This window comes from Rhopilema esculentum, chromosome 16 (assembly GCF_057945365.1).
Source record: "Rhopilema esculentum isolate cy_ngs chromosome 16, ASM5794536v1, whole genome shotgun sequence".
Classification (NCBI taxonomy): domain Eukaryota; kingdom Metazoa; phylum Cnidaria; class Scyphozoa; order Rhizostomeae; family Rhizostomatidae; genus Rhopilema; species Rhopilema esculentum.
In genome coordinates this window covers 2,120,389-2,137,420 of record NC_142830.1, presented here as the reverse complement: position 1 = coordinate 2,137,420, position 17,032 = coordinate 2,120,389, and the positions used below count along the sequence as shown (strand labels likewise).

Genomic DNA, 17,032 nt, shown 5'->3' with positions numbered 1-17,032 from the left:
CGTTGAAATGTCAATGCATGTTTACCAGTCTTAAGTAATATATGTTTTTCCTTTTCTCTTTACTTTAACATAAAACATCCTAGTCATTTTCTGGTCTCTTTTATGAGATGCTTTTGCCTGTTTTTGCTTTTTCGCAACAGTTGCATTCATTTCTTTCAATCATTGTTATGATAACAAATTCAATGCCATTTCAGTCAAGCCTTATTACGACATACTAGATACGAAAGAAGAATTAAAAAGCTATTAGATCAGCTGTTGAGAAAAACGAGTGGACTTGCGAAGAATATTGATATAACAGATTTTAGTCTGCCGTTCACACATTCTTTGGGACAAGGTTAAAAAATTTAAATAAGTTCCAAAATATCACATTAACCTGATAATATTTAACCATCATGCCTTCTTCTCAAGATGCTTCTAAAATTTGTGCTACTTGATCACACTTTTAAGAGAAAGTACTTTTCGAAAAAGATGGGTGCTATTTGAGTTTCCAAGGTTTGTTTTGACTTTGACCATTTGACCGCAGCCCCTTCCCTTTATTATTGAATGACGTAGCAGTGCCCAGTCCTCAATTGCAGGTTTCGAAAATATGTTCTTTGACAATCCTTGGAGGATGTAGGGAGAGGAGTGGAAGTCAGTCATTTCGTTTAAATTGCTCTCGATTGTATTGAATCTAACATGTAAGAGACCCAAAAGAAGTAGAGACGTGATAAAACCTTAAATAACAGTCATCGACTCGCGAGATGTCATGGTATTATCAACGAAAGGAGATATAACCGGCAAAACACAGCTTACGACCGGGGGCTAGGCCCATCTCGCAGTGAAACCTATAGTTGACTTTTTTGGCATTGGAAAGCAGTATGGCGGCAGACGCAAGTGAATGTAACATCAAAGTTGTCTGTAGGGTCCGACCACAGTCGGGAAGTGAGGTCCAGCAAGGAGGACTGATGATTGTAAAGTTTCCTGCCAATGATACAATTATTCATTCGGTAAGTTGCCCGATTTGTGTTTTAGATGCGGCCCACCTTATAACTCTTGAGTACACACAGCGATCGCTGTAATAACTTATGAAGCTAAACTTTGTTCTAGTTACAATTTCAAGATTCTATAGGTTTGAAAAATGATGTTATTTTATAGGGTCGGGGATTCACATTCGATAAAGTTTTCAGGCCGTCGTCTTCGCAGGAGCTGGTATACACAGAGACAGCCAAACCAATTGTCTCAGGTAATTATAGGCTTCCTGTCGTCAGCTAAACCCCATTGTTTTCTATTTGTGTTTTTAAATGATCTTCATCTTCATAAAATTAGCAACACCCTTAGCCTGTATTGTAAACAAACGTCTTTATCCATTTCGACTTCATAACTTGCCGGTCGTTAGCACTTGAGATAGTAATCTCGAACGTCTGGGAGTGGCAGCAATTTGCAATTTAATTTTCCAATCGTACATCGAGCTCTCGATGTTTAGCCTACACTCAATCGTTATAAGAGAAAACTTTGTTGAAAAATAAACTGAACTAAAATTTTTAAAAATTTAATAGCCCTATCTAGATTTTATATATATGTTTTAAATTATAAAAATTCATACTGTCACTACCTTCATGTAAATTATATACAGCCTTTTCATTTTTTAATAGTTTTGTTTGTAATGTCTTTCTTCATTTCTTAATGATTTCAACCAATACATAAATAAGGTTATATTTGAGTACATTCCTTTTTTCATTGCATAACTTCCAACAGGAATCAAACTCCACTTCAATGTAACATAACAATAATGATATCAAATTTTAATATTGTCAATAATTGATGATAATGAATATTATTATTGTTATCAACCAATATTAAATCTAGATTTTGATTGGATCTTGAAACTTTCCCAGGTGAATAATAAAAGCTTCATCTAAAAATTGACAACTAGACGAGTTTATGATATGAATAATATATATTTTAAAAATGCAAACAGTAAGACAAGTTTTTTTCATCATTAACCATATTTTATATTCAAGATTTGTCAATAATTTTTTGGGCTCTGCTTATATGTGATGTTTATAAAGTATCTCCCATACATACTGATAGAACAAAATTTATTTGTTTCCAAATGATTTTTATTATCAAATAGTGTATATATATTAGACACTGTTATTTGTTGAAGCCTTTCTGATTCAAGAGGTTTCACATTCTGAAAGAAATTATTCACATGACAATTTGTTTGCAAATAAGACTCTGTTACAGAGGGGATCACATGTTGTGAATTAAATGTAAATATCATTATTAGCCAGCTTAGGTCAGTTAAGCCTTCCCAAGATCTTCTTTGTACATAATTCTTTTTTAGTAATATCTATGAACAAGACCGCCTAATAATTTTAAGAGAAGTTTTCAAAATCCCCTTGGCTGCATTAGCTTCCTTGGAAATATACAGTGAGATGATTTGATGCCGTGGAAAGTTTTTGATTGTATCAAACATATTTAAGTTTGTGTCCCACACTAAGTGCTGTAAGGGGGGTAAATCAAAATTAGGCTTTTTATCTTTAATACTTCTTATTGCTACTGAAGCAGATATATACTAATTTTCAAACAATAAAGAAAGATGTAAAAGATTTTGTTGTAGAATATGTGGTAGAAATTTATCAGGTTGGAGGTTGCAGCAGTTACCAAAATTTATTATTCTCCCTATAAGGGTATCAGTATGCAGTCTTTGAAATACTTATAAAAGTATGCTGCTGTGTTATCTTATTATTTCTCAGTATTGTTGTTTTTGTGGTTTTCTCCTGCATATTGAACACAAAGATCTCCAAGCAGGGTGTTATTGTTTTTGCTAGGCCTTTTTGTTTCCCTTAATGGCTTTTTGTCTTTCATGCTATCTCACTTGCTTTGAAGTTATTAATATAACTTACATTTATTGTTTGTTTATTGTTTCATGTCATCATAAGTTAATTATGCTAGTTCATATTTTCATATAGCTAGCATTCATGATGGGTATATAAAGCATGCTGTGGTTCCACACCTTGTTGTTAAACAAACAAAATGATTTTCCATTTGGTTTTATGAGTCTATTACTAGACATTAACCAATAAAAAGTGTTAATTCTTTTTGTAAATTTTATGATTTTTTTATAATGCTTTTACAATAAATAGGCCAAAATAGTCCATTTGTTAAATTTGCTGCAAAATAACCAGCCGGCATTTTCAAGGATTTCACAACAAATTTCATTTCTATGCTTTTTATGACAGAAATTATGCACTGGTTTGAATAATTTAGCAAAACACAAATAGATTGCTTACATTGATGATGAGATAAATTCTCCTTTTAATGTAAAATGCCTGATAGCAGAAACAATTCCCTTCATATGCAATCTTAGTTGAGGTCCTAAATGTAATATTCATTCAATATTGAGTCTTGTAAACAACATTAAATGATTATGATTGTAGGGTTTGCACATAATTTTCTAAGCTCTGGTTACATCACAAATTTAGCTAGACACTTGATATAAACTTTTCTGTATTTTTTATGAGATAGACATTTTTCAGTTCCATTTCTACACAATGAGTGAAATATTTTCTGTTATTTGGAACCAAGCAGCCCACTGAATGAGGGGCAATCTCTTAAATCCATGAAATTGACCAACTTACAATCTCAATAAACCATGGAATCTAGAACTGGTTATTTTGTGTGCCGTTTCTCAAAGCAAGAATTGGCTATTTTAGGTACGCTGCCTTTTTCAATTGATAAAATTCTGCCTGTAACTAACTACCAAAGTTCTGTTCAGATTCCCATGAATGAGCTACAAGAATATGTCAGGTTCTTCAAATGTGTCTTTGTGACATCATGTACATTTTGTTGGCCACTATGGACACATTTTCAACACATTTTGATATGCTTGAGGGGTAGGAAAGTTTCCTTACATGAGGTAAAGTCCATATTCCATAACATATGTTTTATTAGTGTTTGCTTATCATGACAGATTTTGATAGCACATAAGTCAAATTGCTGTTCATAATTTATTCATAGAAGGAAGGTTTTAGAATATCGTCCAACAGCAGGTTAGGCTTTTGTCATGATTCCCAGCAGTCTAAATTTGTATGCACGTAGTCTCAGCTAAGTTAGCTCAAAGAATGGCTTTTTTGTAAAACTTTTCTTTATTTCTTAAATAGCAAAGGAAGTTTAGTCTTCCTCTCTATTGAAAACAAGCAGCAAGATGCCACTTAAATATTCATGTAACTCAAATGTTACTTTTATGCATGAAGTATCTTAGCATTCCTTTACTACAGAGGGGACTTTATTCTATTGTGATGGTTAGATAACAGGGTCATGGCGATCTTCCCAGAATTCATTTAGAGATATTACAACACTGAAAATAAAGTTAGCAGTGAACATCAATGTAAAGAAATGTATTGTTTAGCTGATAATTATTATGTGCTAGTTCAATCTCTACCAAAATTCCTTGAAACACCTTGTTGCTTGAATGTTCTTTTGAAAAAGTAGCAGTTTCCAGTGAAATGAACAACACCATACCTTAGGACTCCATTGGTAACATTCTCAATAGGCAAGCAGCACTAATTGGTCAACCTCAACAGTCATGTGCTCATGTTTCTGATTGGCCTATTTCAATCCACAACTGGGTATATTTATTTCCTAGCGTAAAGTTTTCGATCTATGTTCTGACGTTTTAAACTCTGAAGTGTGTCAGACGAAAGACTTTAGTTTACTGAATGTCTGATTTTTTAAAGCCATTTTGTACCACCAAAAGATTGTTAACACCATACCTGCTCTCGCCTAAAGCACTTTTAGATATACTAACTATAAAAAATAAACAGTTAGATATGATAACACTATCTCTTAGGAATCAGTAAGGAACACTGAAGCTCTTAGCATTGCTTAAAATAACATTGTTTATAGAGGGGATGCTATTTACAATCTGCTAAAAATAAGCGAACTGTACCATGACTATTGACAATAAGTCGACTGATATTGGCAGGCATTTGAAAAAGGTTTGTGTCTATAGAAGCTGCGAGAAAACAGATGAAAAAAGCTTAGACCCCATCAAGCTATAAAAGAGTTACTATTTGTCATCTAACCAGGTTGTTATATAAAACTATTCTGCCCCCTTGAATGAGCACCCCTCTTGAATAAGTGCTCCTGCTTTAAATTAGCGCCTGTTTTCGAGTAAGCACCCCACATAATACGATTAATGTATTTATTTTAGTCAATGTTGTATTTAATTTGATTTAAAGCCGATACATACAAATCTCTTATCTATTTTGATCTATTTTTTTTGTGATACAATCGTTACTCTTTAGAATTTTGCCTACAATCTTTCTGTGAATTGCATTAGTCAATACAGGCAAATTAGTACAGAGCTGCGAAAATATATTTGTCATTCTAGGAGCCATGATAATCTGTATTGGAAATTTGCTTGTGAAAGTAACTCAATCACCCTTATTTTCTGTCTGTGAAGCATCCATAAATAAGACTGGTGCTTCCGCTTCAAATTCAGCCAAGTAAATCCCAGCTAATTCCATTTGGTGACACTTATCAATTGCTTTGAGGGATAATTTTCTTGGTTTTGCTGATAACTCACCATTAGCTTTGGCTGAACAACAACTGGGTATTATGTTCACTAGACACTGCAAGCATGAATTATTCATGAATATTTTATGCTCTATCTTCATGTTAATTCAAATTGTTTGAATTAAAAGCGAGATTTTCCAGACATTATATTGAATTTCACCGACAATTTAAAAAATTCACTATGTGATAGCATGTGTCCTCAGACCTCGTCTGTGCTTGCCATTTTAGGCCAAATTTATTTTCTACTTTCTTTGTATGAAAACAGTACGGTATGGTGTCTTTTTAGGCCTGCTTTGGGATATTTTGCATCCTTTAAGATATCAACATCAGCATGGCATTAAAATGATATGAATTGTCGACGTGAAACAGAGTAGTTTTGTCTTCCGTTTCATGATAAGACTTGGTCTAAAGGCCTTAAGGCGCACGTTTAGCCCCGAGCGTAGAATTGCACCAGTCTTTGATTCCTGTTATTCCATATTTTAGATGAAAGATTTTTTTGTATATCACGATATTTATGGTTATAGGACCTTTTCTTCTTTGAGTTACCATTCATCGTTATCATTTGCGTACCAACCAAAGCGAACCCCCGAAAAAGAGAGGGGTAAAGGGAACCAGTGCAGGAGCCCGCGCAATTACAAATGTTTAAAGGATTGTTCTACGCCAGGTTGAAATTTTTAATAAGGTTTTTGTGTAGGCTAAGTAAAGCTATGTGCGCTAGTTTAGGTAAAGTCTGTTTTCAATCCCCAAATTGCACCTCTTCCCGACATTGATAAGCTGAATTTGTGGGGTCGTCTACAATGATTAACAAGATCTGCTAAAAGAGAGACTGTTGTACCTAAGCTGCGCAAGGCCCTGTGCATCTATCGTCGACGCGACTCCTGTGCCTTGGTAATGCTGTCGGGCCAGCGCTGTACCTATTTTACAACCTCTTTAAAATAAGAGTCTCACTATTGTTTGATCTTTAAGTTTAATCTTATCAAATTAAATTTGTTCTTGCAGATGTTCTCGCTGGCTACAATGGAACTATTTTTGCATATGGACAAACTGCCAGTGGTAAAACACATACGATGGAGGTGAGATTATTTTGCTTGATAATCCTGATATTACTATTACAATGGTCTACAAAATTATGTCATATTCCAATCCAATTCACGACTTCGTTTACGATATTAGTCAAAATTCCTCGTTGAAGATGTTAGAGACAGGGGTTTTGACTGTTTTGAGTTTCACATGACATAACATTACTTGACGGAATAAACTGGGCTTGTAATGAATCGATACCATATCCCTCCGTACAATTACTTTAGAAAACAAAGAAGGTAGACCGGGGTTAAGGTTTGGTACTATAATTTCGTTTGTTGTAATCGGCCTTCCTCCCCATTTTGACCGTATTACCACCACTCTTTTCTGACCCTGCTTGTTTGTACCTTCTTTATCTGTGCTTCTTCATTGACAAAAACTAAAACGTGACTGATTAACATAATTTTGCGATTAAGACTGCTATTAAGAAATGCGAGCAGGAATAACACAGAATGACAAAGGATAATAATATAAAACGAGAAATGCTTAAAGCATACTGTTAAAAGAGACCTCTACAGGGTGACTTTCAAACTTTTTTGTGCACAGCTTTTTAGTACGAAGAATGAGTGCATGATTCAGAAATGGCGTCGTGATTTTTTTGGTTAGATTACTGGCTGAAAGATATTTGATTAGGTACCTTTTGTCTGAATTTGAAATAAGCAAAGAAATCGTTTTTAATTTTCGAGGTATGGGTGTGTGATTCAAGCTTATTTTTGCTAAGAGCAGCTTGTCACAGCGTTTATCAATCTCTGTGTTATTGAAAATTGTTTTATTCACTTTGATAGGGTGTAATTGGTGACCAACATTGGCAAGGAATAATTCCGCGCATCATTCAAGATATTTTTAACTACATCTACACGATGGATGAAAATCTGGAATTTCACATAAAGGTATTCAATCTTTATAAAGCAGTTTTACTTTTGTTTACGATGTGGAGTCTTTTTCAAGTTATTTTGGAACACTGAGGATGAAGAGGTGTCATTCATAACAAGGCTGATATTGTGCATTTAAACATCAGACTGCTATTGTCAGTAGAAAAAGTTTACATCAAAATAGTTATACTTTAAGTTATCATATTTTATAGTTATCATTTATTCATATATTTATTGGTTTGTTAGTTTGTTTCTTGTTTATATATTTGTTTGTTTATTTATATATTTATTTTATTTATCTATTTATTTATTTATTTATTTATTTATTTATTTATTATCTATTTATTTATTTATTTATTTATGTATTCATTATTTATTTATTTATTATATATTTATTTATTTATGTATTTATTATTTATTTATCTATTTATTAATTTATTTATTTATTTATCTATTTATTTATTTATTTATTTATTTATTTATAGTAGAAGATAGGCTAGAAATGAGACATGTTCTCTGTTACTCCGAGTGTCGTGCTTGCTCATTCATCAGACAGACTATAATGAAAATATTCCTGCTTCCGCGGTATAAATGTACAAAAGATGTGATGAAGTTTGACAAAGGAAATGTTATTAGATAGAGGTTAATTAGTTAGGTGGAGTTCTATTGTTCATAAGATAAAACTTGTTTTCGTGTCGGCATTTGGAGTTTAATTCGGATCGTTTGTTTAGAAGAGTGTTGTTATTTGCTTTGATGATGTGTAGTTTTTCTGTTAAGCATAGGTCGTACCTTTTTGTAATGGTGTTGTATGGTTTGTGCAGTATAGTCCACAGGCTAACTTCCACTTAAGTCTGAAACAGTTCAACCAATCTCTCGATTTCTATCAGGCCTTTTTGCGTGGTCGCACCTTTTTGTAATGTTGTTGTATGGTTTGGCTGAGGTGATGATGGTCCTTTGTATGTCATAATCCTTGTTTTTGTCCTTGAGTTCTCAGATGTATTTTGACAGTTCGGTGCTGTTGGCTTATTTTCGGCTGCAAAATGAGGGTTGGTGTTGGGTAAATCATTGTTTAAAGGTTCCTTCTGTTAGGCCAATGTAGTTTTTGCTGACAGTGTCTTCGGTTGTTGTGATATGTGCGTTGTAGATGATGCTGAAAGAGAGGCAGCTGTTATCTAGTGGGCATTGGTCTTTTTTCGGCAGTTGCATGTTTTCTCATTGGTAGTGGTGAGATTGGTGTTGATGATTTTCTTGTTTTGTTTGCTAATGATGGTTTGCATGTTTTCCGTACAGATGTAGCTTACTTTCATGGTCTTCTTGTGGAAGATCTGATGGAATTTGTGATTCTTGGGGAACTGCTTGTGTATGAGCTTGAGGAAGGTTCCGCCGATGTTAGTTTGTACATTCTTGTTGTATGGGGGGGGGGGGGGTTTACCAGATTATGTTGCGCTGCCTGTTTCTTTTTTTTTGTGTAGGTGATGTGCGGTTGTTGTATCTCAGGGTGTCTGGGTATCCACTGGTTTTTAGGGCGTTTTCGTAGATGTGCTTGGCTTTGTTGAATTCACTTTCGTTGCATGATGTGTCAGTTATTCTACGGTTGATTGCTCCAGGTAGATGCTTTATGATGTTGGGAGGATGGTTGGACTTTATGTTGATGTATAGTGGCTGGTCTTTGGGCTCTCTGTATAGACAGTGCGATTAGTTTGTTAGGGTTAGTGTTGCATCGAGGTAGTTCACAATTTTCAGGTTGGTCTGTATGGTGATGTTAAGGTTGTGATTCTTGAAAAGTTTTGTGATGTCCTTCTTGATTCTTTCTGCCTGTGGGCCAATAGTGTTCCTAAAGACAGCGAGTTCGTCGTCTCTGTATAAACCTATGTTGTCTTTTCCGTATTTGGCGCACAGCTTGCTGAGGATGAATAATCCAATCAGTTCACAAATTTCCGCGCCGTCAAAGCTCCCGATAGTCACATCGAACATATGGCTGTCTTTTTTCGTCCATGTATTTCCTTTGTTGAATAGGAGAGATTTGCGGGAATGCATTATGATGTTGGTATCCTTTTAAATGATTTTGCAGTATTTCTTGGCGAAGGAGATGGAGTCAGTTAGGAGTTTTCGGTTATTGAGGGGTAGAAGTTTTCAGTGTTGAAGATAACAAAAGTATGTTGATGTTTGTTTGGTATGCTGGTGAACCAGTTGATTTCAGACGAAGTGTTTTTCCACCGGTTTAGGGTTGTTAGGTTTCTGATAGTCGTGTTGATTCTGTCCAGGATCTGTTTGCTCATACGGCCTATTTCGCTTTATGCAGGGTTGATTAGTCTGCAGGTAGGGTTGTTCTGGAACTTTTTTTGTGTATGTATAAAATTATTTATTTATGTATAAATTTATGTATTTATGTATAAATATATCTATTTATTTATTTAATCATTTATTATATGTAGGTTGTAAATGCAGTGCACTAAGATACCAAAATATTTTATAAACCAACCCTTAAGAAGACACAATAACAAAATTTGTGTATATAATTTTGAGTAAGCAATGTAATCATCATCTAGAAACCCGTAGGAAAACCAAGTGGGACAATATTGCTTTGATATTTTGTTTCATCTAATATTATTCTTTGTCTCAGACTGTTCTCCTCCTTGATTAAAACTTATGCTACTGAGTACCAAAGGCTGACGTCATCAAAAGTATTTTTTTTAGATTTCTTAACTTTTGATCACATAGCCTGGAAGAACAACAAGAAGAACCCCTAAAAAAATGCAAATTCAGTTTATTCCGTGACACATTAACTCAGATTTGTTTGCCAATCGCTGTTACTTTAGCTTTGGTGTAAATTCTAAAATATGTTACTTACACCGGAAAATAGGCCAGCTTTCTTACGCCCATTTTGTACCATCTTGAAATTTTGACGCACATACAAGATTATTTTGACGCCCATTTATAGCAAATACGATATCGATTCTCCATGACGAGTGTGCTTTCAAACGCAAGGCGTCAAATGGTCGCGAAATCCAACGAATCTGCGTCTAAGCCCAGACTTTGGGTATTTTTTATTTTGTATACAGTAGAAAAAGGCACGCTGTCCCGTCAGTCAACCGTTTAGGGTTGACAATAGGCTTTGCAACGTGTTTATGATCGAGAAATTATTATGAAATAGCCTTGCGTTGCCGATTGGGTACATAACAATAGGTATATTGTGTAGTCCAACCAATGGGAAATTTAGATGGATTGCGAAATGCATCGGGACATGATCCTTAAGGCTATATACCAGTAAGACTTTTGTCCCACATTCTTAGGGTTTCTATTTTTAAAGAGTTTCATGGCACTTTTCGAATAAATATCATGTTTTGTGAAAAATTTCCTTGGGTATTCTTTTTTATAAATAATGAGCAAGGTTTTCCTGGTATTCCGCTTTTATCTTTTTAATTTTTTTTAAAGTTTACAAGTAAAGTTCAGGTCTCAGATATAGAGGTCACGATAGGTGTGGTAGGAGAGAGTGTTATCTTATTAAAGGCTAATGTTCTTCGAGCACAATTAGTCATTTTTGTTGAAGATTGAATTGAAATTGTAATGTATTAAACACTTTTCTAGGTTTCTTACTACGAGATATATCTAGACAGAATTAGGGATTTATTAGATGGTGAGTAGCCTTTGGTTTCCTAAATCCATCCCTCAGTAACTTGATTAATTCCCACAAAACCAGTTAGAATTCACCCAGCCTATCCTGAACCACTCTAAAACCAATCTCATGTTGTGAAGACATCCGCAGATATTTGTGGTCTTCAATTTACAGAGACGTCTTACAGACGTCAAGGGTTCATTTTATGTCATTTTTTTTTTCTTCTCCCTACTTCTAATTTAAATGTTTCCATTTTAATACTACCCCTCCTCTTTCCAAAGTGTAATCAAAATGCTACTATGCTATTTACTTCATCGTTTTTTGTCGATAAATATGGACATTGATTCTAACCGCCCCGTACGAGCTTCTCTTGCCTGAGGAGTCATAGGCTCTTTCAGGACCAAGTCTCTATACTCCTCAAGATTTTCCTTAGCGCTAGCAAACTATTCTTTTATATATCATTCGTTTTTTCAGTTTTTTCACACCGTCACAAACAGAATTATTAGAAAAAGATTGGAAAAAACTTTTGTATCCATATAATCATATCTTTATATCCATATAATCATGAAAAGTGTATCGTCTTTTCTTTCATCGGATTTGTCTTGGATTCATGTTAGCATCTGTCGCAATATACTTCAAACCAAAGCTGTGTCCTCAAACTCTGTTTATCCTTCAGAATCTTTTTGTGTACCTGATGGAAATTTTTTTTAAAAGTAACAACATCAGTTTATGTTGATACATTGTTTCAGTTCTATTAACACTGATCCTTGTCCTTTTCCCCAATTTTCAGTGACGAAGACGAATCTAGCTGTTCACGAGGATCGTAATCGTGTTCCCTATGTGAAGGTTTGTCATATTTACTTCTATAGGACTGTATGACTTTTGCCAGTTACATTAATCGAAACATTGATATGATACCAAGCATGTGATATATGATATGATATGATATGATATGATATGATATGATATGATATGATATGATATGATATGATATGATATGATATGATATGATATGATATGATATGATATGATATGATATGATATCATATCATATCATATCATATCATATCATATCATATCATATCATATCATATCATATCATATGATATCATATGATATCATATGATATATGATATATGATATATGATATATGATATATGATATATGATATATGATATATGATATACGATATGATATGATATATGATATATGATATATGATATATGATATATGATATATGATATATGATATATGATATATGATATATGATATATGATATATGATATATGATATATGATATATGATATGAGCTGTACTGATACTAAGCAATTGTTGATATTTCTGATATTAATCGTGTTCTCTATATGAACGCTTGTACGTTTACTATACAGAGCTATGTAACTTTAAGACTATAGGATGAAGAATATGCTTGTTCCTTGTATAGTGTAATTAAGAGAACTTGTATAATACAAAATTGATTCTTTTTAAGCATTCTAACTCACCTGTGTATTGTAGTAAATTGTATCTGAATACTTGTGAAAAGTCCTTCTTTTTGCTACTCATGATTCAGATAACAAAATGAATTTTAATCTGCCTTTAGGGTGCATCAGAAAGATTTGTATCTAGTCCAGAAGAAGTCATGGAAGTTATCGCAGAAGGAAAAGCTAATAGACACATTGCTGTGACTAGTATGTAGTCTTGTATTTTGGTGTTTATATATTTTCAGTTTGTCAGGACCCCTTGCTTGGCTAGTTTAGTATCGAAGGTCCGTTTGTTACTGTCTCCATTCTTTTCTTTGCTAGCTATTTGATACAAAATATTTTGCCATGTATTTAGTCGAAATTTTTTTCAAATTATTTTTACCTTTAATCTATTTTTTAGTCTAAATTTACTATTATAAGTTTTGAATAGTTTTCTTTTTTCATTAAATGATTAATTTTTTTATTCTCATCCATGTGATTTATTATTTTCTTTTCTTTGTAAACCTTGATTTCTTCTAAATTTCATTTAGAAAGCTGACTGAATTTTTTCCCCTAATTTGGAAACGATTTTCTATGCCTTGTTCAATCATTTTTCAAGAATGAATTGGCAATTAATCCTCCTTTCTCTGTCATCTTCATTTATGAACTGGCCAAAAACACATTTTACTGTTACTCGTTAAAATAGTAACTGTTTACGCTGCCTTAATTACTTGACTGCTTAAATACCCAACAAAAGTACTTTCCTTTCACTTCTTTCTTAAGCTTGTTATTGATTAGTAGGTAATAGGCTCTCGTACAAGCATCTGATTTGCAATTGCGAAGAGGTGCGACATTTCAGATCTTACTTTTTTACAGACATGAATGAACATAGCTCTAGGAGCCATAGCATCTTTTTAATTAATGTGAAACAAGAAAACACAGAAACGCAGAAGAAACTTAGTGGTAAATTGTATCTGGTCGATTTGGCTGGCTCCGAAAAGGTACGCCATCGCTTTTTATTCTGCAAATTTGCAAACATTTTTGTATTTTTTACCTTAAAGTAGGTATTTGCGTTAGTATTGCTTCTTTTGCAATTTGGGCCCCCTTTTTATTCCAAGAAACATTTGTGCCTTTTGGTTTAGAGGTATCAATTTAAAGCATAGCACCAATACGGTGAATTTGTCTTCGATTTTAGTTGTGATAAAAAAGACTTTACCATTTGCTTTAAGTTTCTCGCAACTTCATTACCTGATACTTTCTTGATTTATCAGACTAAAGTCAAAACAAGACGAAGTTCTTTTCACATATACCATATTTTGATTTTATTTTCATCTAAAAAGGCCCTGCGATAAAGTAATCTTAATAATTAGCAAATCTTTGCTATGTAATATTAAACTTTTGTGTTCTATAGCCAAAGACTCGATGATACTTCTGGTGTGAACAAATCGTTTCAAACAGAATGTTGTTGTTTCTTGTCTGATTTCCCTCCTTAATGCAGTATGAACAATTCATTTATACCCATTCTTATGCGGAATGCCCAAGTTTACATTAAGACTTTTCCGATATGCAGGTTAGCAAGACTGGTGCGGAAGGCACTGTTTTAGATGAAGCGAAAAACATCAACAAATCTCTCTCAGCCTTGGGAAATGTTATTTCGGCCTTGGCAGAAGGCAGTGTAAGTACTATTTGTTTTGGTTGTATTTTATTTCATGTTTATTTGCAGTATTTAATTTTTGTTCTTGCAGTAGCTCTAGTTCAAATGATGAGCAGCCAAAAAATCGAAAACATTTTTTGCAATTTTTGGTAATTAAACCACTTTTCAAATTTGGTTTAAAGTGTGCTTATCGTTTACCTGACAAAATGCATTACGAAGGTTGTTTTGAATTCCTCCCATCCGTGTAGCTAGCATTTAGTGGATTTGTAACTTTTTTTGATCTGAATCATGTTGGAGGTGAAAAACTAAATTTTTACAGACATTAAGTTTTAAGTCTTCCGACATATGCCAAAAGTAACCAACCCTGCTACTGCCCAATCAGACGGCAGGAATAAAAAAGGGACTGAGGCAATAAATATGTTCAACAAATATTCTGTTTGCCTGCTTCAAAAAAAGCCATATGCCGCCATTATGAACATTTATACTCTCGTCCCATTGCGAAAACTGGCTGCTAAACTGATTTGCAACCTAAAGGCAATCGCATGTTGTGTAGCATTATGTCATCTCTTTTCAGCAATATATCCCATATCGTGACAGCAAAATGACAAGGATCTTACAAGAAAGTTTGGGTATGCTCTTTGGTTTGATATTGTCATCGACTTTTGAAATCAAATAGATGTAATTTTAATGTTTATCAAGCCCACTACACGTGATTCGGATTTTGTGAATCTTGCAATGAGTATAATTCGTATATGAGGACAAAATTCAGGAACAAAGCAAAACGGCGAAGAGAATCCAATGTTATAAGATAAATTTTCAAAATAAATTAAATTAATGTATGCTTTGTTTATCCAATCTGAATTTTTTAAAACTTACCAAATGGCTTTTGAATTTTTTTCTAGTAGCAACTTAAGTGTGTCGTTCTGGTAAATCCACCAAAATGCCATCTTTTTCCTTGTTTTTTTAAACCAGAGTTATCTTGATATTTTCTTGATCCAGTTACAGCCTCTTCTTCCTTAATTCCTTAATGATGCTTCGTGTCAAACACCTTTATGAGTTAATTTTTTCCTTTAAGGTGGTAATTCAAGAACTACTATTGTTATTTGTTGCTCCCCGTCTTCTTTCAACGAAGTGGAATCCCGGTCAACTCTTCTATTTGGACAAAGGTAGGTTAGCCTTGTACATTTCCTGTCAAAATATTATCGGTCTGTTTAGCACTGTCTTTGTATTTGTTGCTACCTCATTTTCGAAAGTAGTTTTGGGACACCGGAAAGCTATGCTTATCGGCACTGTCCTGGTCCTTCCTCTCGATGTGACAACGCCTCATGATACCTATGCCTGGAATTACAGAAAGCTAGCGACTACTCTCACACTTAGTGATAGTTTGGTTATGTCAGGGAATCAACCCCAGATCCTTGAGTCTGTAGTCCACGATCCTAACCACTGAGCCACCTCGCACCAAAAAGCATTGCTCGGCGCTCCATTTTGATATTAAGAAATGGTTCTGCCTTATGTATGTTTTTTTAGAATACCAGCTTCTCGTCCAGTTTGGCCTAAACTAGCACATAGAGATTGACCGTGACTCGTGGTTTATTTGCAGTTTTTAAGCTACCATCGATATTATCTCTTGTTCAACAGACTGGCAATATATTGATTTTCAGGGCCAAGACGATAAAGAACACCGTTGTAGTCAACGAGGAATTAACAGCAGGCAAGTAATTTTTAAAAAAGGCTGTGAAAAAGATACCATTTTGAGACATACTTGAGCTCTTTGTCTGCGACTACAGAATGAGTTTAAGACTTCAAATTAATGACCTGAAGCGTGCCAGACGGAGAACTAAACTGTGTCTTGATTTTTTCAAAGCCTTGAAAATAGCCAATGTCTTGGAATTTTAGATTTATAAATTTTTGCAAGTTAGAATATAGTTGATTTTGTCAGTGCTTTTATTTAATGTTTTGAGTAAAGATGTGTTTGAACTCTGCCTAATTGTAAGCGCCAAATGAATACAAAAGCTACTGGTAGGGCTTTATTATATCTCACCGAAGATAAAGCTCTGTCCATGGATTAGCTCATGTGTCATGCGAGCAATATTGTAAGTAACGTGTCTCTGTTTTCTTTCTCGAACAGAGGAATGGAAGAGAAGATACGAGAAAGAGAAAGAAAAAAATGGGAAATTACGAGCAATGTTACAACATTTGGAAAAGGAACTGGGACGCTGGCGAAATGGAGAATCTGTACCTGTTCATGAACGTATTACCTCACTTAAAGATCACAAAATAACCGAACCTGTTGAGGTGCCCCAAACACAGGCAGTGTCTCAGTCCCCCAGCAAATCTGTGGTGACAGTTGTAAATAATGGACTAAGCGAAGAAGAAAGAAAAACATTCGATGAAGAAAGATCCAAGCTGTATGTGCAACTTGATGAAAGGGTGAGATTAACTGGTTTCTTTCATAATGTGTATACTTGATCAGCAATGTGATGACAGTTTTTACTTGGTGGCTCCATCTGGCTCTATTGCTGTAGTCATGAAAAGATGGTTTCCGTTTGCCTGTGAAACTGTGTAGCCATGGGCCAACTACCTATCGTTGTCATATACCAAAAGATGAAATATTATCTTTCCAATTTCCTAAATTTTTAAAAAGACCACTCGCAAGCTAAGGGACAGGCTAGTAGTATGTAGCTAAGCTTGTCTCTGGAAGGTAGTCAGTAAAACTGGCACATGGTTGTGCTGAGTTTTAGCCAGATTCAGGTATCATTTGATCAACTACATTCAAAGTCTTCTCTTG

At 34.3% G+C, this 17,032-nt stretch overlaps 1 protein-coding gene across 2 annotated transcripts in view; it reads left to right on the top strand.

Annotated features, from left to right (window-relative positions):
• The first annotated feature begins 569 nt into the window (after positions 1–569).
• Positions 570–17,032, top strand: part of LOC135682210 (kinesin heavy chain) — a 44,878-nt gene continuing 28,415 nt past the window's right edge. Inside the window, exons 1-13 of one of the 2 annotated variants that reach the window (XM_065196993.2) lie at positions 570–986; positions 1,135–1,222; positions 6,562–6,635; positions 7,428–7,532; positions 11,103–11,151; positions 11,921–11,976; positions 12,731–12,818; positions 13,467–13,591; positions 14,161–14,265; positions 14,819–14,873; positions 15,320–15,410; positions 15,906–15,955; positions 16,373–16,674. In XM_065196993.2, the coding sequence (XP_065053065.2) occupies positions 858–986; positions 1,135–1,222; positions 6,562–6,635; positions 7,428–7,532; positions 11,103–11,151; positions 11,921–11,976; positions 12,731–12,818; positions 13,467–13,591; positions 14,161–14,265; positions 14,819–14,873; positions 15,320–15,410; positions 15,906–15,955; positions 16,373–16,674 (1,317 nt within the window). In that variant the 5' untranslated portion in view covers positions 570–857. The remainder of the gene's footprint in view (positions 987–1,134; positions 1,223–6,561; positions 6,636–7,427; positions 7,533–11,102; positions 11,152–11,920; positions 11,977–12,730; positions 12,819–13,466; positions 13,592–14,160; positions 14,266–14,818; positions 14,874–15,319; positions 15,411–15,905; positions 15,956–16,372; positions 16,675–17,032) is intronic. The other variant, XM_065196994.2, reaches the window with a different exon arrangement.